This window comes from Phascolarctos cinereus, unplaced genomic scaffold (genome assembly GCF_003287225.1).
Source record: "Phascolarctos cinereus isolate Bilbo 61053 unplaced genomic scaffold, phaCin_HiC Scaffold_4;HRSCAF=312, whole genome shotgun sequence".
Lineage (NCBI taxonomy): Eukaryota > Metazoa > Chordata > Mammalia > Diprotodontia > Phascolarctidae > Phascolarctos > Phascolarctos cinereus.
The window spans coordinates 182,439,496-182,465,865 of record NW_027555847.1 but is presented as its reverse complement, the minus strand read 5'-3'; the positions used below and the strand labels follow the sequence as shown (position 1 = coordinate 182,465,865).

At 38.7% G+C, this 26,370-nt stretch overlaps 1 protein-coding gene across 2 annotated transcripts in view; it reads right to left on the bottom strand.

Moving 5' to 3' along the window:
- Positions 1-26,370, bottom strand: part of MAMDC2 (MAM domain containing 2) — a 222,146-nt gene that overhangs the window by 24,468 nt on the left and 171,308 nt on the right. The window contains exons 10-11 of one of the 2 annotated variants that reach the window (XM_021001775.2): positions 7,080-7,173; positions 3,633-3,785 (exon numbers count right to left, since the gene is read on the bottom strand). In XM_021001775.2, the coding sequence (XP_020857434.1) occupies positions 3,633-3,785; positions 7,080-7,173 (247 nt within the window). The remainder of the gene's footprint in view (positions 1-3,632; positions 3,786-7,079; positions 7,174-26,370) is intronic. The other variant, XM_021001776.2, reaches the window with a different exon arrangement.

Here is a 26,370-nt window from a genome sequence, read left to right as displayed (position 1 = left end):
GTTCTATACTTGCTGCACAATAAGAATACCAAAGAAATATAAAAGACTATCCCTGGCTTTAAGGAATTTCTAATTCAACTGGGGAAACAAGAGATACACCTAAAATAGTTGAGTAACTGGCTAGAAGGGGCAAGGAAAGGCAAGGACTGGCCTAGTCAAAATGTAAAGCAGGCAATATTTGACTTTAGCCATCCCATCCTTCCCCCTTTCTGGCCTCTGCTTCTCTATCCTGAGCCAGTATACCTAGGACCCTAATGCTAGCTTCTGGCTATCCAGGGCCCTATCCTGTGACATCATAGGAAATAAGACTCATAGCTTTAGAGTTGGAAGGGACCCTGAAGGTCATTAAATCATACTCTTACAGATGAGGAAACTGAGTCCCAGTGATATGATGGCCCCATGGTATCACTGTGAGAACTAAGATGGAGCCAGGGCCTCCAGAAGGCTAGACTTGAACTGTTCCTTGAAGGAAGCCAACTCGAACAGAAGGGAAGGGAAGGGAGAAGAGTTAATCTTCTTGCTCAGTTCTTTCTTTTCTTCCCTTCTCTTTCTGTATGTGAGAAGGTATAAAATATTTATCCTGGGAAAGTATAGAATCCTCTTTTTCTTGTTTTTTCCTCAATTAGAAACTTCAACCAGGTAAGTTTCCACTCACTAAGAGAGAAACATTCCATTTCTCAAACACTTTTTAGTTGCTAGTTAGTTGGTGTTCGAAATTTATATACAACGGTTCCCTTAACAACTGATGCACTTTGCTGCAAGTTTTACAGTAGGAGAGATGTTCAAAATGAACCCTTTTGAGTTTTGTAGTTTTTACCATTGAATGTTACATTCCAATTATATAAGATGTGATTTAAAAAGAAATTAAGGGTAGTTTGACAACCATATAATTAATACAAAAGCAACATGTTTCTATCTAATAAAACATGAATTCTGGCTAAGGCAAATACTGATTAAATGAGATCCTGTACAATAATAGCTAACACTTTAGAGGTTTACAAAGCAGTTGACATATATTCTCTCATTAATTCTCACCATAATCCTGTGAGGTAGGCCTAGAAGCTCTTATTATTTCCATTTTATTATGAATGAGGCTCAGAGACCTTAAATAACTTGCTCAGGGTCACACAGCTAATAAATGTCTGAGTCAGGATTCACAAACCCTAAAGTGTTATACTATACTATACTATTCACAAACTATAAAGTGCTATATATGATGTAAGCTAACATTGTTATTGCACTAAAAATATAATATTGCATAGTTTCAGTTGTTAAAGGAGGAAGGCTGCTGACTATGTAGAGAAGATGTAACGTTTATGTATCTGCTCTGAGCTGCTGAGATTTTCCAAGTGTTGATTTGTTCTTTGGCTAATGGTATATTTTGTAGTGGTGGTGAAATCGGACTCTGGGAGTGTTTGTGATGGAGCATGGAGCAGTCACTAAATGAATGAGGTAGAACCTAAGCTTGTAATTATAGTTACTGGATATATTTGGATTAGGCGGTACAGTAGCTAGATCACTGGGCCTGAAGTCAGGAAGATCTGAGTTCAAATCTGGCCTTAGACACATAATAGCTGTGTGGCCCTGGGCAGGTCACTTAACTACTATTTGCCTCAGTTCCTCATCTGTAAAATGGGGACACATTGGAGATGGAAATGGCAGACCATTCCAGTATTTTTGCCAAGAAAACCCCATGGACAAAATCCACGGGGTCACGATGAGTTGGATGTGAGTGCATGATTGAACAACAATATATTTGGATTAGATGTTGAATACTGGAGAATGAATATGAGTCTAACTAAGAACTTTTTAGGATACCCTGTATAAACATACAGTGGGCTGCCTTGGGAGGTGCTGGGCTTCTCCTCCCTAGAGATCTGAGAGCTAAGGGTGGATGACCACCCATTAGGTATGTTGTAGATGGGATTCTTACGCAGGTACAGGTTGGAATAAATGGCCTTTGAAGTCCCTCCCAACTCTGTGATTTCCTGCCTTCCTCACCCTCATGAATACTGCCTCTCTCAACTTCTATCCATTGTTTCTAGTTCTGCTTGGTAGGGTCAAACAGGGAAGAGCAAGTCTGATCCTCCTTTCACCTGACAATTTCTCAAATTCATAATGACAGCTTTTTCTGCTTGCCCCACCCCCAGCCTTGCAAGATTTCTTGTCTTCAGTGAAACTTATCTTCAAATGGCAACTCAAGACCCTTCACACTCCTTATCATCCTCTTGCAGATCAGTCCATTAGAGCACATAAAGAAGGCTGGGCATAGGCATAGAGCTCTTCTGTGCTGACTCAGGTGGGGTTTCAGTGCCAGGTAGGGTCAGGCAACCCCTGCTTGTAGGGCTGTTCAGAGAGATTGAAGGCTCTGGGTCTGTCTCAGCCTTTGTAGAATGACATCAGCATTTCAGGGATTGAGATGACAAGCCCTGGCAGACACACACACACACACACACACACACACACACACACAAAATCTGATTGGCACAGTTCTGACTTCTTAGGCATCCCTTTATGGGAAAAAGAGGAATGTCAGTAGGGTCTATCTGGATGTGAACATACTTAGGGGCAAGTAGGAAGGGCTCCTGAATGAATACATGTATGGATTCTAGTCACCAGATGCTGTAGTGATTGCTAGTAAAACATGGGAAAGGGAAAGCTTCTTTCCTGGGCTTCTATTTAAAAAATAACTTTTAAATAATTTCTTTGAATAGGCTATTCTTCCAGACAAGTCCCCATAGTTAACAGTTATTATTATTATTATTATAACATTCTGAACTCTTCCAAGACAACTTCAGCATAAGTGAAGATGTGATGGAAATGTGTCTTTAAGAGTTCATGTTCCCAGCTCCTCCTTTTTTTATTCTATTTAAAACTGAGTTGAGTCCTCTAGGGACTCCGCCTTGCCTATATTCTTTTTACTCCTCAGTGGAGGTTTATTCCTCACTTCTCAAAAGAAAATACAAAGAAATGAAATCTAGGTAAGGTAATAGAACCAGGATGGGGAACCTGCGGCCTCGAGCAATATGTGGCCTTCTAGGTTCTCAGGTGCAGCCTTTTGGCTGAATCCATGTTTTACAGAACAAATTCTTTTATTAAGGGGATTTGTTCTGTGAAGTTTGGATTCAGTCAAAGAGCCACAGTGGCCATATGTGGCCTTGAGGCTGCAGGTTCCCCAGCTCTGGAACCAAGGCAAAAAAATAAGGAAAAGCCAGATCTAGGGTAGAAGGTTCACCTCCCCCTTGTGACCAGTGAGAAGGAAGTTTGCTTAAGCACCATAGCAAATGACAAGTGCTAGTTTAAGCCTGCCCAGTAAATGACCTAATATGTATATTGAGTCTGACATATAATTAACATATGTATGTTGAATCCCATATGTAATGACACATGTATGTTGAATTCTATATGTCAATGGTGAGTCCCATGTAGAATTATCCCATGTATGGGGAGTCCCATCTAGAATTCGTGCATGAGAGGATTTGCATGTATCAAATGCACACTATCTAGGTGACCAGTGATGATCTCTAAGTGATGCTTGGGTAGTTCAGAGAACACTATTTGGGAAGATTTTCTTTAAAGAACACCATATGGCCTCCCTCTGCTCAGAGAGTTCAACATGAAGTTTAACTCACCTACCCCAGTAGTGTGATCCCCTTTTGGACCCGTGTAGGATGTGGGTGTTTCTCCTCTCCTTCGATGCCAGCTGCTCCGGTTTCTTCTTTGTTGAGTAAATGTACATTCATCTTGCTCAAAAGTACACTCCCCTGGTGGGGGTGGAAGTGTCTCTGCAAGGAAACAGCAGGGTTGGTGACTGCTTCAGCCAATTTCCATAAATATGCATTCAAATGCCTATGGTATGAGATCTATTTATAAATGCAGCAAAATGATATTTCGTGCAATGGTCGAGAAGCTATTACATTTTCTTATCCATTTATGCCAATGCCTAGAAAGCAACATCTTACTTATATATGCAGTAGAATGCTGTGTGCTTCCCCCTCCCCCCTAAATGCATATGTATACATATATATATTTATAATGTACATATATACACATATATGTATTCATATACCTTCATTTCTATTTCAAAGCACAGATATGACTCAACAATATTTTACTGGTAAGCCATGCTTACCAAAGTGTAATTTAGCACAATGCCTGGCACATAATGTGATATATAAATATTGTTGGGGGCAGCTAGGTGGCGCAGTGGATAGAGCACCGGCCCTGGATTCTGGAGGACCCGAGTTCAAATCTGCACTGAGACACATAACACTTACTAGCTGTGTGACCCTGGGCAAGTCACTTAACCCCCATTGCCCAACCAAAAAAATAAATAAGTAAATGAATGAATAGATATTGTTACTGTTTTTGTTTCTGTTGTCATTTTTTTCTGCAGGCCCCTTTAAGATGATGGTAACATGCAGTAACATGTTCACACTATAGCTTGAACTCATCTTGGTTATTTTCTTTGGGGACATGGGATCAAACATGTAGAATACAGATTGGGGGAAGATCAGATAGAATCTGGAGGGGATAGTAGTACTCGAGGAGTTGGAATAGATTAAGTGTTTCTCGTGATCTGCTCTGGCCCATTTTCCATAATTAGCTGGATTCTATCCCTTATGCACTGTCTGGGAATAGGATAATAACAACAAGAATAATAGCTAGCACTCATATAGTGCTTTATGGTTTGCAAAGCACTTTATGAATATTATCCAATTTTATTCTCACAGCAACCCTAGGAAGCAGGTGCTATTATTCACATTTTACAGTTGAGACAGCTAGCACAGGTTAAGTGACTTGTTTAGGGGCACACAACTGCTAAGTGTCTGAGACTAAACTTGAACTTAGGCCTTCCTGACTTGAAGTAAAACACTATTCTTTTCATGGCTAGGTGATAACTAGGAAAAGAAGGCACTGAAAAAACACAATCCAGGTTGAGGTTAGGGGAGGGGAGATGGATTGTAAAATATAATTCTGCTTGCTGAAATACAAAGATGGATGCTTTTTCCTCTGACTTCTTAGGATCTCTTTTCTCTTTCTGACTGTAGTTAAGCTTTCCCATAGCCAGATTTTGAGTGTTTTATCCAAAATACATCCAGAATCTTTTCAAAATGCTGTGAGAATCTGGCATTCACCTTTGTTTTCCCAAGGTGCAGGCATGATTCACTTTGTCATAAATCATATTTGGCTGATACGGGCCAGTGGTTCTTGTTGAAGTGCATACCATTTTCATGCTCAACAGAAAGCCTAACATTCTGCTAAATTACCAGCCTGTTAAAATTACCCTTATTTGACCACTCCTAGGAATATTTATATGGTAGTTTCAACATCAATTAAAATAATTTTGAAAACTGAAATTTTATTATAATTATAATCCTAGGTGACCTTGGACAATGACACTGGACCCTAGCTTCCTCAGTAGTAAAATAAGGGATTTTACACTTTCCTGCTTTAACTTTCTGATTAAAATACTCCCAATAGATGTGTGGGTATGTATGTGAGTAGAGAAACTTATAGGTATATATACATAAACATATATACATATATATGTGTGTGTATATATATATATAGGGGTGGGGGTGGGGGTGGGGGGTATGTGTATTAGCAAATAATACATAATTTTAAGAACAAGAACTGATTCCAAATCCATGTTTTTTATGATGGGCCCAGGCAGCTATTCTTAATTTTTGTGTTTGTATTTGTACCACGCCTAGCATGGTACCTAGCATATTTTAGTCACTCAGCAAGCACTTATTAAATGCTCACTGTGTTCCAGGCGCTACGGTAAGTTCTGGGGATATAAAGAAAGGCAAATGTGCTTACTGATTGAATGAAAGTGGCGAAAAAAAAGGCATTATAACTGGAAAAGACATAATAGACAGCCTCAGTATTGAACAAAAACTCATGAAATCTTAAAATATACAAAGGAAGGTTACCAGCATGCTCGGTGGATCCTTAAGGGAGGATTTATGGAAGGGCACAAAGGTAGTCTGTGGTATAGCAAAAAGGGCCCTGAAGTTGCAATTAGAAGACTGGGTTTAAATTCTGACCATTGTTTACTGCCTGTATGATACTGGGCATGTGATTTGAGCTCTCTGGATCCCAGTTTCCTTTTCTGTAGAATGAGCAGGTTGGATTAGAAGGCCTCTGGGATTCCTTCCAGCTCCACATCTGTGGTATTACTTAATGATCCTGTGGGGGCAGCTAGGTGGCACAGTTGACAGAGTACTAGGCTTAGAATCAAGAAGTTCAAATCCTGCCTTAGACATTTACTAGCTGTGTGATGCTGAGCAAGTCACTGAATGCTGTCTACCTCAGCTTCCTCATCTATAAAATAAGCTGGAGAAAGAAATGGCAAACTGCTCCAGTATCTGTGTCAAGAAAACTCCAAATTGGGTCACAAAGGGTCAGATACAACTGAAACAACTGAACATGATCCTCTGACATTGCCAAGAATTGCATGGGCTGAGAAGCCAAAGATGAATTACGATCTGGACCAGTGGAGGGAATATTCACGTCAAAGAGATCACAGCTCCAACAAAGCGTTTTGAGTCACTACTATACAATTCTTTTTATATGTTTTTTTAAAAATATCATTGTGATTAAAAATATTTGGGTAGTGATATGACCCTGGCTGTATGATTGGAAAAGGCTGTGGTCACATGGCAAGACTAGGGGATGATGGTCTATGTACTATACTGGTACCCACATCATATGAGAATACCTACAGGATGGCCTCCATTAGGTGGCATCTAAGTGGAGGATCTGTGGAAGAATATGGACAAGAAACTTACAGCATAAGAAGGCACAAATGGGCTATAGTCTGTACTGTCAGAGACAATACTCTCATTGGTGAGATCATAGATCCATCAAAGTATAACTTTTTTAATAATTTAGTCAATATAACAGTGCAAGTGTCTCCTTTCATACAAGTTGGGAAATAGCACTGGCATAGGAATAGTATAATGAGTTTCTGAAAATAAATTAAGTTTCCCAGTGCTATTCTTAATATGGCTGAGAAAGAAAAGTGGAAGGTACAGAACTGTCTAGAGAATAGAAATGACCATAAGTCTTACCGGTAGACTGGCAGTTTCCCAGATGTACTGTTATATCGTCTAGGGCTACAAGGCCACAGTCCCAAAAGCTTTTACACCAACTCATGAAAACAACCTGTAATTTACAAGCACAAGTATCCATGAATTCTCTTGTCTAAAATGCAGAAATCTTGAATAGCTGAAGGTTTTATTACAGTATTAGGAGTGTTTAATCAAATTATAATGGATTCTTGACTGTCTGTTTTAAATGCCATAGTAATAAGTGGGTGCCATTGATCTTTGACTCTGGAAAACATGAGTTTTTTTTCACCTTTCAAACATGTTTGCCTTCATAATTATGTTTCGATTAGGTATAATAGTTAAACTAGTTTGTATTCACTGTCACATGCTATAGCTAAGTCCTAATTAATACAAATATGAATCCCATGAAGTGGTCACATTATTTGAATTTGTACTACATATTTCCATTGGTCTAGAACAATTACCATGTTTTACATGATTATAACTTTAAACAGTGCAAATGACCACTTCATGGGACTCGTCATTAATTTGCATTAGTAGGGACATAGCTGTATATGACACAGAGGGGAGTCAGCCTAGAGATGTAGTAGATGGTAGGGAAAAGGCAACTGACAATTAAAAATGTATCATGGACAATCCACAAAGTAGCCAATCAAAAGTTAATTTTTCTGTGGGCATTTTTTCCAAGGATTTTTAGACAAATACTATTGATTTTTGAAAAGCACATTCTCACACTGCTTTATTCATCCTGTGCACACCCTCTCCTGGGCTTGCTATCAAAGGACATTCCTTGCTTTCAAAGATAAAAATCTGTGTCTAGAGATAGAACCTCTTGATTTAAAGCCAGAATGCAGTTATAATTTTGTCAGGATACACATTTTTATTGTTACAGGTGAATGCAAACTTATCTGTGTCACAATTTATTAAATTAATTGTGCTGGAGAGAGAAGCACCTTGGATTACCTTCCATTAGGCAGTTTTTAAAGCCAATTTTTCACATGTAGGATGATGGAAGAGCACTCTCCAAAAATGAACATGAGGTGACAGTACATGTTCAATCCTATAAGTCATTCTCTGAATAAAAATAAAACAAAGAGAAAGGAAGAAACAGCAGAATATAAAAGCTGATCCCATTACTACTTTCAATTTTAAGTATAGCTTGCCTTTTCTGGTGGGTCCTTTTACACATTAGGTCTTTTGGGACCTTGATGCTTAAAAAAAAAACTTGGTGCTTGAAAAATTGGATGAATATTCATAACTAAGAGTCATCTTGCAATTACTAAAAAAAATATACAAAATTCTTAGACCAAGAGCTTAGGGAATCAAGCCTCTTCCATGCATTCAATAATTTTAGACTATAAGGACATTTTGGGATTCCAATTACACATGATCTTACTTCTTCAATATTTCCAAAAATATCAATTCACTGGTGTAAGTTCCACTGTTCCCGCACCCCTACACCCTACAAAAGCTGATTATATCCCTGGAGTTCCATGGAATTAATAGAGTGACTTATGAAAATAAGTCACTGTGCCCATTAAAAATATTGTCTACTGGTGGCCACATTTTTGATGATGCACTTCTCTGATTTTAGCTACTCTGATCCTCAGATGACAGAACAGGCAGTCAGTTAATAAGCACTTAACAAAAGTGCCAGGCACCGTACTAAGTGCTGAGGTTGCAAAAAGACACAAAATATAATCCTTACTCTCAAGGAGTTCACAGGCCAATGATAGAGATAACAAGCAAACAAATATATGTATACACACACACACACACACACACACACACACACATATATATATATACATATGTATGTATACAAGCTATATGAAGGATAAAAAGCAAACCTTCCTATGGAAGATGGTACTTTACCTAGGACTTAAAGGAGGCCAGGAGGGAAAGATGAGGAGGGAAAGCATTTCCAGAAGAAAGAGCAGGCAGAGAATGCCCAGAGCCAAGAGATGGAGTGTCTTGTTCATGAAAGAGCAAGGAGGCTAGTGTCACCAGATTGAAGAGTATGTGATGGAGTATAAGGTGTAAGGAGACTAGGAAGGTGATGGTGGTGGTGGAAGATTGGTTATAAAGGGCTTCGAATGCCAGAGGATTTTGTATTTGATACTGGAATTGGTAGGAAGCACTGGAGTTTATTGAGTAGGAGCATGTGTGTGTGTGTGTGTGTGTGTGTGTGTGTGTGTGTGTGTGTGTGTGTGTGTGACAGAGAGAGAGAGAGAGAGAGAGAGAGAGAGAGAGAGAGAGAGAGAGAGAGATGGTCAGACCTGCAGATGTGAATGCAGAAAACTTTACATTCTGTTGGCACAGCCTTCAAGAACATAGGGTTAGTTCCGTGCCATGTTGAGGTAGCATAAGAACACATAATCATATAATGATGATGATGATGATGATGATGATGATAGCTTAACATTTATGTAGAACTTTCAAAGCCCTTTTCTTATGTTCACTTATCTTATTTGATTCTCATAATAACTGTAAGGTAAATACTCTTATTCTCCCCATTTTACAGAGGAGAAAACTGGGCTACCTTTAGAAGGAATTTAATTTCTAACCACAGTTGTTATTATTCTTATTTTAATCAGTACACACATTTATTAAGAGGTAGCACAGTGTTGCAGATTAGAGGTCAAAAGACCTGGATTCAAGTTCCATCTCTGAGATATATTGGCTATGTAACCTTGGATGAGTAACTTAACCTCTCAATACCAAAGACAACTCTGTAAGATTCTAAGTTGCAGAGAAAGCACTGATTTGCATTAGTAGGCAGAATTTTCACATCAAAAGTTCCCCACACCAATGAAATGAATCACAAGTCTAGTCCTACTCATACATTTTTCATTGTTAAAGGTTGAGTAAAATTTTTCTGGGCTATAATTTACTAAATTAATGATTAGATAAAATGACAGTTTCACAAGTATCATTAATAGTCTAAATCCAGTTGTAACTTAAATTGTGTTGTCTGAGAACTAATGGACAAGGTTCAATCTTAGAGGCTTTCTAATGGAGCCACATCATGGCTCATGGCATCTCCCAGGTTTTTTTTCTTTGAGAATGTAATAATCTGGCTTATTTTCATTTACCCCAGGGGTATTAGACTCCACTCATGCAAAAATCTATGGTTTTCAACCCAAGTATTTAGACATAAAATATTTGTTTAGAACCATATTGAACATAGGACCAGCATCCCAATTCCCTCAGTGATGCATGATTGTAGCTTTTAAGCCAAAGGCACTGAGCTTCAGTGACTTGATACTTGTATGTCTGAGCAAATCACATCTTCTGTAGGCTTTGGTTTCCTGAAAAATGAGAAAATTGGAAAAGATGACATCTATAATGCCCCTTTTAAGTCACAGTCTGTGATCCTTTAAAGTATTGGAAATAATCTGATCCCTGCCCAGGTGAGTGTTTACCATTTCCCATACATAATGTGGAGGTTTTAGTCCCTAGTACTCACAATATCCATTAGAAAAGTATGGTGAAAAAAAATCTCAGTAGCTTGGGTAGTTTGGTGTAAACTGGCTTTATCCTGGCTTGGCCTTTGCCACCATTTTAACTTTGGAGTCCTACCCCTGCTGCCACTTCCAGATCTATAGTTCCTGGATCTCAGCATAGTCTTATAGTCCTTGGTCCTGGCTTGGACACTTCTGGATGCTTGGTCACTACCTTGCTGATTTGGCATTTCTCACTGTTATCATATCCTGGTAGCCTCATCTTCCTCCTGCCTTGTTCTTTCTTTCACCTTGCAGTCCCTAGACATTACTCTTTTCCTATGAGTCTTTGGCCCATGGAATTCTGGGAACTGTAAATTTTCCCTAATATTGTCATATGTGGGGCATTACAAATTGCATATGGTCTTTTGCCTTTCTTTTCAGCAGCTAGGTAGCACAATAGATAATGCACAAAATATGGAGTCAGGAAGACTTGAATTCAAATTCTGCCTCAGACACACATTAAACTATGTGACCTCGGACAAGTCACTTAATTTCTCTGTGTCTCAGTTTCCTTATCTGTAAAACAGGACCCACCTTATAGGGATATTGTAATGATCAAATGAGTTAACATGAATAAAGTGCTTTGTAAAGCCATTTAAATGCTCACTATTATTATTAATATTGTTATTATTTTGCTCATGCCCTTGAAAAGGGATGGGGAGAGTGATAGGAAGAAATGTTCTACCATATGTCAGTTCTCACACTTGTCTGTTGCATAGTGCGAATTCAACCTTAGACTTCACAATTAGTGATTATTGATGAAGCCCCCTTTCCTTTAGTGTTGCAGCTTTCTTAGTCTCTTGACTCAAGTACTTCTGAATTATATTATCTCTAAGCATATTATGTTATCCATATTATCTGAATTATATTATTCATAAGCAAACCCTCTGCTGTGCAGATTCCTCAACTTGTAACTTGTCCATTTATAAAACAAACAAAAAGACACACACACACAGAGCAACCCTGTCTTCCAAGGAATCTGATGGTAGAAAAGGAAAGAGATGTCCTTAACATTGTAGATATTTCTCCAGCAACTGCATAAATAGATGTTCTACCACTCACCATCTTCTGCTTCTTTCCTCATTTTATTTAGGCATTGCCAATGAATATTCAAGTTGGCCAGACTAAATACGAGGAAATGGCAGGATGTCACTAGCACATCACCAGGCCAACAGGTGTGACTTATCTGTATATGTTTAACAAACAAGTCTGTTAATGGTTCTGTCTAAAACATAATCAACACACTAATTCAGTCACAGACCACTTTCAAACAATGGCTGTGAGCAGTATGCTGGCATTGCATCTTTTTGGCATTGAAAAAAATGCATAAACAAAATTATCTTGTTTAATTAATAGAACTCCACCTCTGCCTCCCTCTTAGCTATTTGGTGCTATTGATGCTGATTCCTATATCTTTGGAAGGCCTCCATGTTGTGTTACATAGTATGCTTGAGGTGGCAAATAATTTCAAATGACTGGGCCTGGCTAAGGCCAGGTGAAAGGAAAGGATTCCTCCCTATTCTGGAAGACTGTACCCTAGACAGTTGTTTATTTTCTGCCAAGTTTCATGCCTTAGTTGACTGCAAAACCCAGCTTTGTATTTTCCTAATCTACTTGTTTCTATGGAAGGCACTGTGGTGTAGTAAACAAAGTACTGGGTTTGGAGTCAGGAAAACCTGCATTGAAATCTCATCTTTGATTCTTCTTAGTGTCTTCTCTGATACTCAGGAAACTAAGATTTACCTGCTTATCACCTAAAATAAATTCCCTGAAGAAAAATAGGAGAGAACCACATGGACTTTAGGGGCCATTAGTTACCCTCAAGCTTCAAATGAGCCAATAATTATAAACATGGTATTAACAAATTGAGAGGTATAGTAAACAGAGCACAGGACTTGGAATCAGGAAGAACTGAATTTAAATCCTATTTTAGCCACTTAGCATTGTGAGACCTTAGACAAGTCACTTAGCCTCTCTCAGCCTTATTTTCCTCATCTGTAAAATGGTGATGGTAATAATAGCATCTTCTTCACAGAAGTGTTATGAGGAACAAATGAAATAACATATATAAAGTGCTTTGTAAATCTTCAATTTCAATACAAGCTATTATTATTATCAAAAGGGAATCAAATCTAGTTTAGTATTATTCATTTTCCTCCATTTTAGAATGAGGATGATTACTGTCTGGAAATAATGTTTTAGTAGCATATTACACAAAAGAACTGATCACATGTTTTAAGAACCGATTACTTCCAGAGTGATGTATGTGTATGTGGAGGGTGTGTATAAGAGACATATGAAGTCTATGTTGAAATTCATCAGCAGGATTTCAATTGCATCCACCAAGGAGCCCAAACTGTGATCTTACTGATACCATCCAAAGCTACTTTTTCCTGAGAGCATTTGGTTGGGCATTTGGGGTCAAGAGCTGATTTTCACTTACCCAACACAATCACCTCTCTCTTTTTTACACGCTCAAATTCAATACCAAAGTTAAAAACAAACAACAACAAAACCCAAACACCTGACTTCATCATGAGTTAGTAGGAAGAGGCTTTGATTGAAGTAAAACCTTAACTAAGCTAATTACTACTCGTGATCTTCTGTACTTAACCTCCCTGGCTCTCAAATTTCTTACTGTAAATTGAGGAAGTAGGACTAAATCAGGGGTGTTTAATCTCAGAACTATAAACATTTTTTTAAAAGATATTTTGATAATGATTTCAAAATAAATGGCTTCCTTTGTAATCCTATGTGTTTTATTTTATACATTTAAAAACATTATTCTGAGAAGGGATCCATAGCTTTCACCAGACTGCCAAAGCGGCCCACAAACTAAAAGAAAAAGTTTATTAATTACTCTTGGACAAGATGATATCTGGGGTCCCTTCCAACTCTAAATCCTGTAATCCTATGATAAGATCCTGTAAAACCTCCCAACTATTGAAGGCCTGCCCAACACACTAGCAGAAAGGGTCTTTCTTGGTACAATTCCAAATCTTCAGGCAGCTAGAAATGATATAACCAAAAATCCATTGTTTGGCAGCTCAACTGGATTTTTAAATACTTTTCAAAGTAAGCTTAAGGATCCCTTAAACACTGTTGATAAATAGTTTGCTTTCTGGCTGGGTTATGAATGCTTCACAACCAGTGTTCCCAGTTAGGTTTCTTTGTAAAGGCTGAGCAGCTGTTTTTCACCATCTAGGCATCAGTATGAAGGGAAGGTTTTCAGAAAAGGCCATCAGTCTTCAGATAGGAACATTCCAACCCATGTGCCAATAATACCAGAAAGTGCAGATGTTCACAAAACAAACAATGTTAAGTACCTGAATCCCTTGCCAATTTACCAAACAGTTTGATTCTGAGTTAATTTTTAGTCCTCCTCCCAATGAGGTTACATATCTTTTGAAAACACATGCTCAGGAAAGAACTTGGCTGCATTGACTAAAGACTTCAGAGGATAATTCTTTAGGAAATTACTATAATCCATCCAGTAAAAAAGTTCAGTGTCCTGTAATTAAGACTTTATTGACACAAACAGTTGCAGCCTATACCATCTATCTTGAAAACATTCACTTAACTATTTATCCATAAGGTAAATGAAGATAAAATGATACCATAAAAGAGAGCAAAATATAAGAACCCAGTATTTATAGCTGTGGAACTTGTGTTTTCATGAAAGTAATGCTAGGCAGAGGTGAGGATACATTTAGAAGAGAAAGCTCAAGTTTTTCCAAGTTCTCAATGGTAAGGATGTATTTTTAGAAATAGTGGCTAAATTGTAATAATATGCCTTTTACAAATGTATATTTGGTTTCTGGATACCACAGAAGGCAATTTGAGGGTTTGCTTTAAAAACAGATCTTTAGCTGACCAATCCTTAATTTGGTTACGCCTTTCCTTTCTTCATAGGTGCGTCTGGTTTAGTTCAACATTTGGCTTTGAAAAGCAACAAAAATCGATCGGCTTCCAGTGTTTCCTAGTGTGAAAGCTTCTCTGCACTAGTACTCTTCCAAGTTTTGGGTTAGAGGGGTCTTGATGATACTTTACAGGTCTACAGCTGCACTTTTCCATTGCTATTTTAGTGGTGCTTCCTTATTCCCAAGTAAAGTATATGTTTTAGCATAGTATAAACAAAGTATGCTATAAAATTTATACTATAAACCAATTCTCTTGACTCGTTTGGATTTTGAAGCCACCATTCCCTTCAGTACCTGTAGTAGATAGGAGGGCTGATGTTCCAATGAATAGCATGATCCAGCAAAGCTGTAGAATCAAGAGAGCTGGCATTGACTTGAGTAATAATCTAGTTGGAATCACATGTCAGAAAATATGGTTGAAGAATTTAGGTTCTTACATCATTCATTCATTTATTCAATAACCACTTGTTAAATACTTTATTACATTGCCAGGTACTTTGCTAGGTACTGAGGTTACAGAGGGGGAAAAAAATGAAATAATCCCTGAACTCAGAGTTTAAATTCTGTTGGGCAAAAACAACATGTACACATATGTAAATATAAAATATATGGAAAATTAATAAAAAGTAATTTTGGGGAGGGGAGGGCACTAACATCTGGAGGTGATTAGGAAATAGCTTATGTAGCAGGTAACACTTTAACTAAGCTTTGAAGGAAGCCAGGGATTCTAAGCCATGTACAACAGGTGCCTCCACTTTCTCTCCTCTCACTTTCTTCTTAACCTCTTGCAATCTGGCTTCCAGACTTACCATTCTACCAAAGCTGCACTATCCAAAGTTATCAGTGATCTCTTAGTAGCCAAATCCAATGGCCTTTTCTCAATCTTCATTCTCCTGGACCTCTCTACAGCCTTTGGCAATGTTGATTACCCTCTCCTCCTTAATATTATCTCTGCTGTTTTTTCTCTTTCTTATCTGACTATTCCTCACTCTCCTTTGCTAGATTCTCATCCACATCATGCCCACAGGATTCTGTCTAGGGCCTCTCTACTACTTCATTTGGTGATCTCATCAGTTCCCATGGATTTAATTAGCATCTCTATGCTGATGATTGTCAATTCTAACAATCCTACCCCAGCCTCTCTAATGACCTTCAATCTCTCATCTCTAACTGCCTTTTAGATATCTTGAACTGGATAACCAGTGGAAATCTTAAACCCTGTATATCCAAAACAGAACTCATTATCTTTTCCCCTAAACTCTCCCCACCTCCTACCTTCCCTATTACTCTCTAGGGCAACCCCATCTTCACCACACACCCTCCCTTCCCTCCCCCCACCACATCCAAGCTGTTGCCAAGGCCTGCTGATTTTACCTTTGCAACATCTCTTCAATATGTCCCTTTCTGTCCTTTGACACTATCACAACACTGGTGCAGAATCTCATCATCTCATGTGTGGACTGTTGCAGTAGCTTGCTGGTGGATCTGTCTGCTTCTAGTCTCTCCCCACTCCCCTCCATCCTCCATTCAGCCACTAAAGTGATTTTTCTAAATTACAGGTCCCACCATGTTATCTTTCTACTCAATAAACTCCAGCGGCTCCCTATTGCTTCCTGGATCAAATACAGAGGTTTCTTTGGCATTCAAAGCTCTTCATAACCTAGCCCCCTCCTACTTTTCCAGTCTTCTTACACTTTACTTCCCCCCACCCACCCCCAATCAGGTACTATTTGATCCAGTGACACTGGCTTCCTGACTATTCCACAAATAAGACATCCTTCTTTTGTGGGGGTTTTAACCAGTTATTAAAAGTATCTCCAAGATAGTTTTCCTTGATTCTCTTATCCTTCATAATTCAGAATGAAATTGTCTTGAGATGAAGTCTTTCGTGATAGCCCAAGCTGGTAACAATTTTTACCCTGTCAGACTTCATATAACATTTTTATTACATATATACATATATGTATATATATATACATATGTATACATATATACATATATTACATATGTAACATATAATGTTTTGCTCCTCTCTAAAACAAACATACTGCATATTAGGATTATCTGTCTATGTCACATCCTCTTGCTAGTACCTTGAGGGGTAGTGATCATAGTAAGAGCTAGAAAGGAGAACTGAGGCCCTCTAATCCAACTTCCTAAATTTATAGTTGAGGAAACGGAGGCTAAAAAGGTTATATAATACTTAGGAGTATTGCCCATGGTCATATCATACTTATAAGTATTCTTTTACAGCCATCCTGAAGAAAAGAGAGTATGTGGTATCAACAGTGATATGAAAGAAATTAATCTTCCCCTACCTACCTCAGTGCTCTACACACAGTAGATGTTTAAGAAATATTTCTTGAATTGTATCAAACAATGGAACCCTGAAGGCAAGGTAGAGCAGGCAACCATTGCTACCCATGCCTGATTCTAACTCTTGTTCTTTCCCCAGAAAAATTATCGTTGGATTAGAAAAAGAGGCTGGGGAAAAAAGTCTGACAACTGAGATGTAGCCCAAGGGATAAATACTAGGAGAGGGTGTGGTCTAGGGCCATGGCAACACTGATACAGAGAAGTGAGGAGGAGGCATGGCTGGCGTGCTGCCACTATAAAAAAATGCCGTCTTAGGCAAGGAAGTTGCATGAGACAAACCATAATTTTACCACTACTTGTTACTACTCCCCTTTGTAGTGTGCTCTCCTTTATTTATGCTTGATTTTAGACTGCTGCTTTGGACTCCATTCTTCCTGTGGTGCTGGTATTCTCGATACATTCTGACTCAACCTGGCGTAGCCTTTGGTTTATTTTCTTTCATATCACTTTCATATCATACCATATACTCCCTTTTCTCCAGGATGGTTGTAAAAGAATACTTTCAGTTATTGTGTGACCATGGTCGAGTCACTTAACCTCTTCAGCCTCAGTTTCCTCAACTGTAAAACAAGAGAGTTAGATTAGAGGGCCTTCCAGCTCTTATTCTGTCATCCTAAGGCCTCAGTGCTTCATACCAACCAAATGCTTACAATATGCCCTGTAAGCTGTTACCCTCTGATCAGGAACTGTGGGAACCATGTTTTGGGGGAGTCAAGCCACTCATCTTTGGAACTCTCTCACACTGGCTGCCCTGATTGGTGAGAGCCTACCAGATCTAGCTAGGCCTGATTATGTGCTTATCTCCTTGCCATATACCCTGTTGTCATGCATGTATTACCCACCTTCTATTTCTTGCTCTGGAAATAGTAATTAAATCAATACAGCTATTGTTTCTGGAAAGGGGATGTTAAGCAATGGCCCTATGGCTCCCACTCCCTGTGACTTCTCGGCTCAAAGCACCTTTCTATAAGTGTTATCTTCCCCTATTTAGAATTTAAGCTTTAGGAAAATCACTTTAGAGGTTGAATGGAGGATGGATTAGATTGAGAAGAGAGTTGAGGCAGGCAGACCCACCAGCAGGCTATTGCAGTTATCTAGGCATAGACTAATAAGGACCTTCACTGCAGCAAGGGCTGTCTAGTGACTGTCTTGCTATTGTATTCATATCATCAGTGATAGAGGGGTAAGATACCAACACAGCTATAGTATAGGATAACTAAGTACACATAGAAAGTTCTAACAAGAAGTGTAATTTGATGTATGAGGGTTAAGGTTGTTATTTACAAGGATGTAGCTCAGTCAGCATGGTGGAAAAAAAATGGCATTTGGGTTGAGCTTTAAAGGATGAGTAGGAATTTAACCCTACCCCACCCCATTTCTTCCTCTTCTTTTCCCTTCCCTTCCCTTTTCTCTTCTTTCCTTCCCTCCCCTCCTTCCTCTCCCTCAGTCCATGGTAGGGGATTATACTCTTACCTGTGGTGCTTTGTCCAAAGGAATGTAAATTTTGATTTGAAACCCAAGATATCTTGGGGTTCATGGGCTAGTTTTCTTTCTTAAGGACCATGCCTTGAACCAATTCACTCTGGCCCTCATTGATTGGTCCAGTCCCCACTTAGTGGTCATTGTATGGGCCTGATTGGCTCAGAATAAATGTAAATAGCAATTGTTTCTATTTTTGGCCAGAAACCCTAAGCATCCCTCCATCTAAGATTGATTTTTTTTTTGACTAGGTAAAAGAGGTTCCTCTTTGTCTCATTTCTTACCTAGACTTAATCATTGAATAGGTGTTGCTTCAGTCAAACTGAGACCTGGGCCTTAGCTTAAAAAGGCCAAGTTCCCCCACTGCATCTGGAGCCATCTCCAGTTGTCCTGACCTGTATCTGGCCGCTACACCCAGATGGCTCTGGAGGAGATAGTGCGGCTGGTGACTTTGCACAACCTTCCTCACTTAAATCTGATTCACTTGCAAGTCATGGCATCACCTTCCTGATGTCATTGGTCCTCTTCAAAAAAAGAATAAACAACATATTACCATACTATTTGCACATAATAAGCACTTTACAATGCTTATTTTAAATGAACTTCATTCATACGTAATGTATAGCTTGTGGATACATGTATTTATATACATATCTACATATATGCATACATATAATATGTTATTTCTGCATGTTAAATAAGGAGATGTAAAATACATACATATATGCTTGAAGTATGACACATGTAGGAAGCATGGAACATGCTAGCAAAACAAACTCTCACCAGACTTAGATGCATTTATCTTCACCCTTAAATGCTCCATCAATCTTCACCACAGACTTCTTTTACACTAGGAGAAGCTGTTTATTTCAACCATGATTTTGTCCATAAACAGGAACACACCATTTTCTCTGCCATACTTTCTCTGAAATTTACACATTGATTTTTGTTCAGTTGTTTTCAGTTGTGTCCTACTCTTTTTGACTCCATTTGGGGTTTTCTTGGCAAAGATATGGGAGTGGTTTGCCATTTTCTTCTCCAGCTCATTTTACAGATGAAGAAACTGAGGCAAGCAGGGTTAAGTGACTTGCCCAAGTTCACACAGCTAGTAAGTGTCTGAGGCCAGATTTGAATTCAGGAAGATGAGCCTTCCTGATTCCAGGCCCTGAACTCTATCCACTACACCACCTAGCTGACAAGTTGATGTCCAGGGACAAATACACTTTTCTTGTTTACCCTACTTTTTAAGTTCCCTGTATATGAGTAACTATAGTCCCTAGTCACGGACGGCTGTAGTCTAGAGCAATGCAGTCACTGTCCATCATCCCTGCTTTCTTAAACCCTCGTGTCTTCTTCCTCACTCCTGACAGGTCCCTCTAGGAGGCCTTGAAAGGGTCATAACTTTGAGGGAGGAAAAGTGGACATTTCCTTCACTGTTATTAAAAAAAGGTTGCAAAGGGGACTCAATCACGCTGAAACTTGGACATATGGTCACCATACACAGCAAGTGACATGATGTGTCATTCAGTAGGAATCTGTCTGGTTTTTCCCATTGGCTTACAGTCGGTTGTCAGTTGTACTCTCTGCTGAAAAATCAGGGCCCCTCTATCAATAGACACTTGTCCCTCCTCTCTTGGTGTTTTCCAAGAGGTAAAATGATTTAAATTAGAACCATCTGATAACTACTTGCTACATTATTAAAAGCCTTCCCAGAATACAAAGCAAAGAGCCTATGTGCAAAATAACAATACTGCTACAAAGTTAAAAGGCAATTTAGGAAATGAACATGTTAGGAGAAGTTGATTTGGAAAAAAGTTTATGATCAGAATGTCTTCGTTGTCTGTCCTTTTTCCTCGAAAAGAACCAATGACTTCAGGAGGGTGATGTCTTAACTTGCAAATGAATTGGATTTAAGTGAGGCAGGGCTGTGCAAAGTCATCAGCCTCACTCTCTCTTCCAGAGTCATCCAGAAGCCAGTGGCAAGACATAAGGCAAGATGACTGGTGATGGCTCAGGATACAGGGGAAGTACCTTGGCTTTTTTAAGCCAATGTCTTTCCCAGGTCTCAGTCTGTCTGAGGCAACGCCCATTAAGTAACAGAAGGCTGGGTAAGAATTGAGACAAAACATGGCCTAGTTTGCCTTCCTAAAGAATTGTTGTTTGTCCTTTATTCTCAAGAGGACTAAGGACATCAGGAGGATGATGTCTTGACTTGCAAGTGAATTGGATTTAAGTGAGGCAGAGCTTCACAAAGTCATCAGCCTCACTCTCTCCTCCAGAGTCATTGGAGTCCCAATTATAGGACAAGATGAAAGGGATGGTTTCAGAGAAACCTGGGAAACCTTATAAAGTGGTACAAAGTGAAGTGAGCAGAACTAGGGGAATAATTCATACAAGAACAACAACATTGTAAAGATAAGAAATGTTGAAAGAGTAAGAACTCTAATCAATACAGTTAGCAACTATGATATTAAAGGACTTATGATGTCAAGGCAAATTCTGTATGATCAATCTGAAGGGTGATGTATACAGAGGAAAGTATATTATTTTAGTTCAGTTATAAGCCTATTAACAGAAAGTTTATCATATGAGAAGGAGAGATGATGTCTTAGCTTTCTAATGATGACAAAGAAATGTCCAATGAACAAAACCGGGTAAACAAGAGAAACAGAAGGACAAATAAAAAAGTCAAACATGGAACTGGGAAATAGCATTGGTGTGGAATGGGTTTCATGATAGTTGCCATACCTAACTTAAGGGATTGTTGTGAGTAGAGCTACAACTAGGACAAGTTGGTTGGAGATTTATACCAGGGTGTTAAAATTTAGAGGGGCATGTTTCTTCTGCTAGAATTCCTCTGAGGCACTGTCCCCCATGCCTTGGGGTCCTCTTCAGGGCCTGAGCCATAGCCCTCTGCATCAGTAGTTCAACGATTACTAATCAACACTTGGATCTGTTCTGCCACCCCCTTCCCTCTACCGAGGCCCAATAAATAGTCCACCATCACATCTGTTCCATATTATGACTACATCTTGTGAAGGAGAGTAAAAGAAGACTATATGTGAAACCAGATATAGGTTGAATTTTACTTCTGCCACTTACTAGCTGTGTTATCTTGGCAAGTCAAAATCTCTCTGGGTCTCAGTTTCCTCATCTATAAAAGAAAGGCATTAGACTACATCTCCAAGGTTTGATTCAGATCTCGATTCTAAGTAATAACTTTTCCAAACCAATTAGAGCTTTCTACAATATTAAGTCTTAGAGAAGACAGCAGTGATTGACTTTGTACTGTACTGGTGGTACAGCAAGCATCTTTCTCTTACTAACAGGGCAGGTAGGGCTTTCTTGGTTATGAGGGAAATTAATATTATGCTATTATATTAATAACCAATTACAAATTTGTAATCCATCTTTTTTCTCCTGTTTTTGTCAAAACCCTACTCTGAAAAGGCCAGGAAGTCTTGAAATGTATGACTGAGTAAAGTGATCACCCCTTGCCCCTAAAGCATCTGCTCTTGGTCTGGGCCCCACTCAAATGGGACCCTGTCTTTTGCTTACTCCCTGAACAGGACCCACAAGCCAGTGAAAACCTGGTGAGATGGGTTAATTTTTCTGGTTAAGATTGCTAGCAACTCACATTCCTTAGAAGTCAGAAATGGAGGTGATTGGCCACATCTGAGGGCCAGCCCACTGCCTTCTCCTCTCCCACAGATAGGATGGAGCTACGAAATCTTAGCCTACCTCATTAAAATATCTACCAATCTGCATTGTCAGCAGAGGTCCCAATGATGTACTCAGGCCAATTAGAAAGAAAACCTACCTAGATAAAAGACACCTCTGGCCCTCTCTCTTTGTTTTTGGCTCGAATAGAGGCACACCATTGACCTATCCTTTATTAATTGATCGCATGCCTTATTAATAAATGCTATTATGCTTGGAGAAATGTCCTCATATTATTTATTGGTTAAATTTCTCTCTCAACAGTACAAAATTGTCCCATCCCTTAAAAAGCAGAAAAACAAACCCAAACAAATAGAAGATGGCATCAAGAACAGTACATTTTAGGAGCAGCTAAGTGGCACGGTGAATAGAGCTCTGGCCTCATAGTTAGGAGGACCTGTGTTCAGATCCAGTTTCAGACACTTAACACTTATTAGCTGTGTAACCCTGGGCAAATCACTTAACCCCAATTGCCTCACCAAAAAGCAAGGAAAAAAATAAGAACACTACATTCTGAATCAAAGGAACTGAATTGAAATCCCAGTTCTGACACTTGCTACCTACGTGACTTTATGCAAGTCACTTAATTTCTCTGGGCCTCAGTTTCCTCCTTTAGGAAATGAGGGAATTAGAATAGATGGTTTCTAAAGTCCATTTTACTTCTAAACCTATGGGGCTATAGTAGATCTAGTATGGAGCTTTGGGAAGGCCTAATTTTGCCTCTAACCTCTAAGAGGAGCTGAAAAGCTGGTGGGTCATAGAAATGCTAGTGTGGGGAAGGTCATTTTTGTTTGATTCTCTTGCATGTGATATGACAAGCTGGGGAAAAGTGGGGAAAATAAAGAGCAAACTTGGACGTCATTTCATCTCTTCTTTTGCATTTAGACTGGCCACATCCTTAGGTTATCTTTAGGAACAGATATGGGAAGTGAGTAGTAGGTACATCAGATTTGTCCCTCAACATTCTCTCCTGATCTGCTGTGTGTTCTGGTGCCTTTAATCTCCTTGGATTGATGATGGGGGAGAGGAGAAAGAATGAATTCAAGGAGATGGACACATCCTAGCTTCTTCTGTGTTTCTCTTTCTGTGGTCTGCCTCCCTAGTGATTCAGGATCTAGCATAGCAATCTATCTAGTACTTCCTTCTTATATGGCTGTTTGTCTGAACAATGGGGTTGATTCTGAAGATTATAATCTCAATTGACAGATGCTATTCTTAATAGCATCATGGTAGAAATTCTCTCCTCAAAGTCCATGTGCTAGCAAGTCTTGTAACTCATCAAAATATTCATATATTTCAAAGTGTGTTCATTATATCAATGAAATCATATGTCAGAACCAAAAATAAAATAATAAAATAAAATAAATTCGTTCATATAGGACAAGGGTAATAAGAATAGGATTATTGCTTAGGTGAATTAACATGTTTTTCAAAATCTAGGAGAATTGAATTTATATCTAAGGTTGGGGTTGGTATTGCAATAGCAGCTACAATTCAAAGAAATACTTATGTAATCAATATGACCAGAATTTCAAGTCATGCTAATTGGTCTCTCAGTTCTGTTCTCTCATAAAGGCAGTTGCAAATCACCATCTTGGGAAGGAAAAAGTCAATACACTTTGAATGTGTAAATTAAAAAAATGAGTGGAGATTGACTCAAAGCTGTCATTCTTTTTGTCTTTGATCTTTAATTTCATTGATGTGGGAATGATGCAGATCAGCAACTAACCATTTTAGAGGTGCCAGGGGGTACCGACAGATTAAATGACTTGTGCTTGGTCACACGATTAGTGTGTGTCAAAGACAGGACTTTTGAACTCAGATCTTCCTCATTCCAAAGCTAGCACTCTACCCATTAAACTGTGAAAGCAAATTTGGTTCCTCTAGAAATATAAAGAAATAATATTTTTTCCCTATAAAGCTCTTTCTAGACTTCCTGGAAAAGCCCCTTGAAATGGTTGGCAGGAGGGTGAACACTAAAATACCTTTCTCAGGGAAATGGATTAAGGGTGGTACCTAACAGTTTAAGGAAAAATAAATGTTATTTACACTACTGCTTTCCTCCCTCCTTCTCCTCCCCTCCCCCAAGTGATTTGATTATTGATCTATCTCAGCTCACATAGGTTCCCAAAGTGGGCTGTACTGTCCCCCTGGGAGGCACTGGAATGATCCAGGGTGCAACAGGGGGGTATTGAATAAAAACAAGGGGGAAGTATAAGCATAAAGAAAGGAAAGATAAGAAAATTTTGAAAAACCATCATGTTTCATCTGTTGTGTAACAGAGTTAAAGTCACAGTGATTACATTATTTTCCAAATAAACACACAAAATGCAAGTTATAACCGGTCAGTGGTCAGGTCTACCAACAGGTCTCAACAAGCAAGTGTTGGCAGGTGAGCATGCTGTGCGTTGTCAGGATGTCCAGCATGCAGAATTATGTGCATGTAATAACTTGTTTATAATATGATACTAAATGGTTACATTGCATCATCAAAATTTCAATGCAGGAAAAAACCCCACAAACTTACAATAAATTATTAAATTTAAGATGTATCATTTAAAAAAAATTTTTTTTGAAATGACACAAATTTCAAAAAAACCCAAACTCATTAAAGGGTTAAAGAAAGTAGATTGGGGGGAGGGGCTAAGTAATTTTTTTTAAAAGAAGTCCAGAGGCCATATGTTTGGAAACCTCTTATCTAAGAAAAGTCTACTCTATACCTTTCTACTAGAAGTGATTGTCAAGCTAGCACCACCCTTCTCCATTAAGAAAGGATTAAGAGAAGGGAGTAGGTCTCTTTGTAAGGAGAGCAGTCCAAGAGGAATGGGATAGTGCCTTTGTTGCTCAATTCTGGAATGTTAACCTGTACTCTTTTTAAGATATCTTTTCCTGGTTCAAGATTCCTATAAATCTAACCTGAAGTTGTTTTAGGACTGTCATGTTGGAAGGGATAGGGGGAACTATGCCAGATAGGACATCTTTTTCTCTCCAAGGTAGAAATGGCTTGGATATAGATTAATGTTAAATTAAATGAAATTGTTTCTGGCAGACTTGAGCCCAAAACCAGAGAGTACAGTATTAGTGTGCTCGTGTGTGTATGTATGTATCTATAGATAGGTACACATCCCTATGCTACTTCTTATTCATAGCTATTATAGTTTGGACAGTCTCCTAATGAATTTGGACTTTAAAAGATACTATGAGTGAAGACTAGATTTACCAAACTCAAAACACTTGCAATATTATTTTAAAATGTAGCTCTACTTAAGGTTATTTTTTTCCCCTTGTTCATTCTTCAGTATTATGAGATTTCATTGTGTATTGAATGATGCTTTAATACTTTGATGGATCTGTAATCTTGCCAATGTAGGTACTGCCATTAGAAGTACACAGCATAAGTCATCTCAATGTTCTTATCCACAGGAATCTGATGTGTTTCTCATAAATTGTTGTGGGTATTTCCCAAGCTGGGTTCCTTGAGAGCCCAGGGGAGTATTTCATCTAGTATCATGTCTGTAGGACATGTAAATAGGGAGTGAGTAGGTAGATTGAATAGAAAAGAAATTTATGATTTCACTAAGGAAGACTGCTTCACCTAGTAGAAGCATCAGCTCCATAGGGTACAGATTAGGTTTTCAGAGCTTTTAAAGCTCATTTAGAGTTCAAGGTCAATCAGCAGCATTCTGGACAGAATGGTAATGAGAGAAGTTTGCAAGCCTTGGAGTCATAAAAGTTGCTAAAGGTCAAGTTTGTCCCTGTGGGAAATACATCTCTTGATGGTTAGACTCATCAGAATATCCTGGGTGTGCAGTAAATTTCTAAGATGGTGAAGCCCTCCTGCCAGACAGAATCATCTGGGGTCATCCTGTTGTTGCCGGTAGGGGAGGAATAAGGCACATCCAGGTTTCTATTTACATAACCCCATACATAATATATAAGGTACTTTGCAAATCTTAAAGGATTATATAATGTTAGCTATTATTATTGATTATTAATATAAAGCAAGACAAAAAACAGGGAGACTGATAACATCAACTGTGTTTGCTATTCTCTTAGAAGATAAGTAAATCAGAGTCCAAATGGAAGAAAAATTTCTTATAGAGAGTAAGTTCCTACAAATGGCTCCTGTTTACAGATGGCATTGTGCTGATGCCATCAAGCTGGAAACAAATGTAGAGCCTCCTAAATGAGATCCATAATCACTCCAAAGAGTTCAGTCTAAAGGATATTGATTAATGCCTTGATTAATTAATGACATTGTTATCACCACTTTGTACTCAGAAGGCTTTA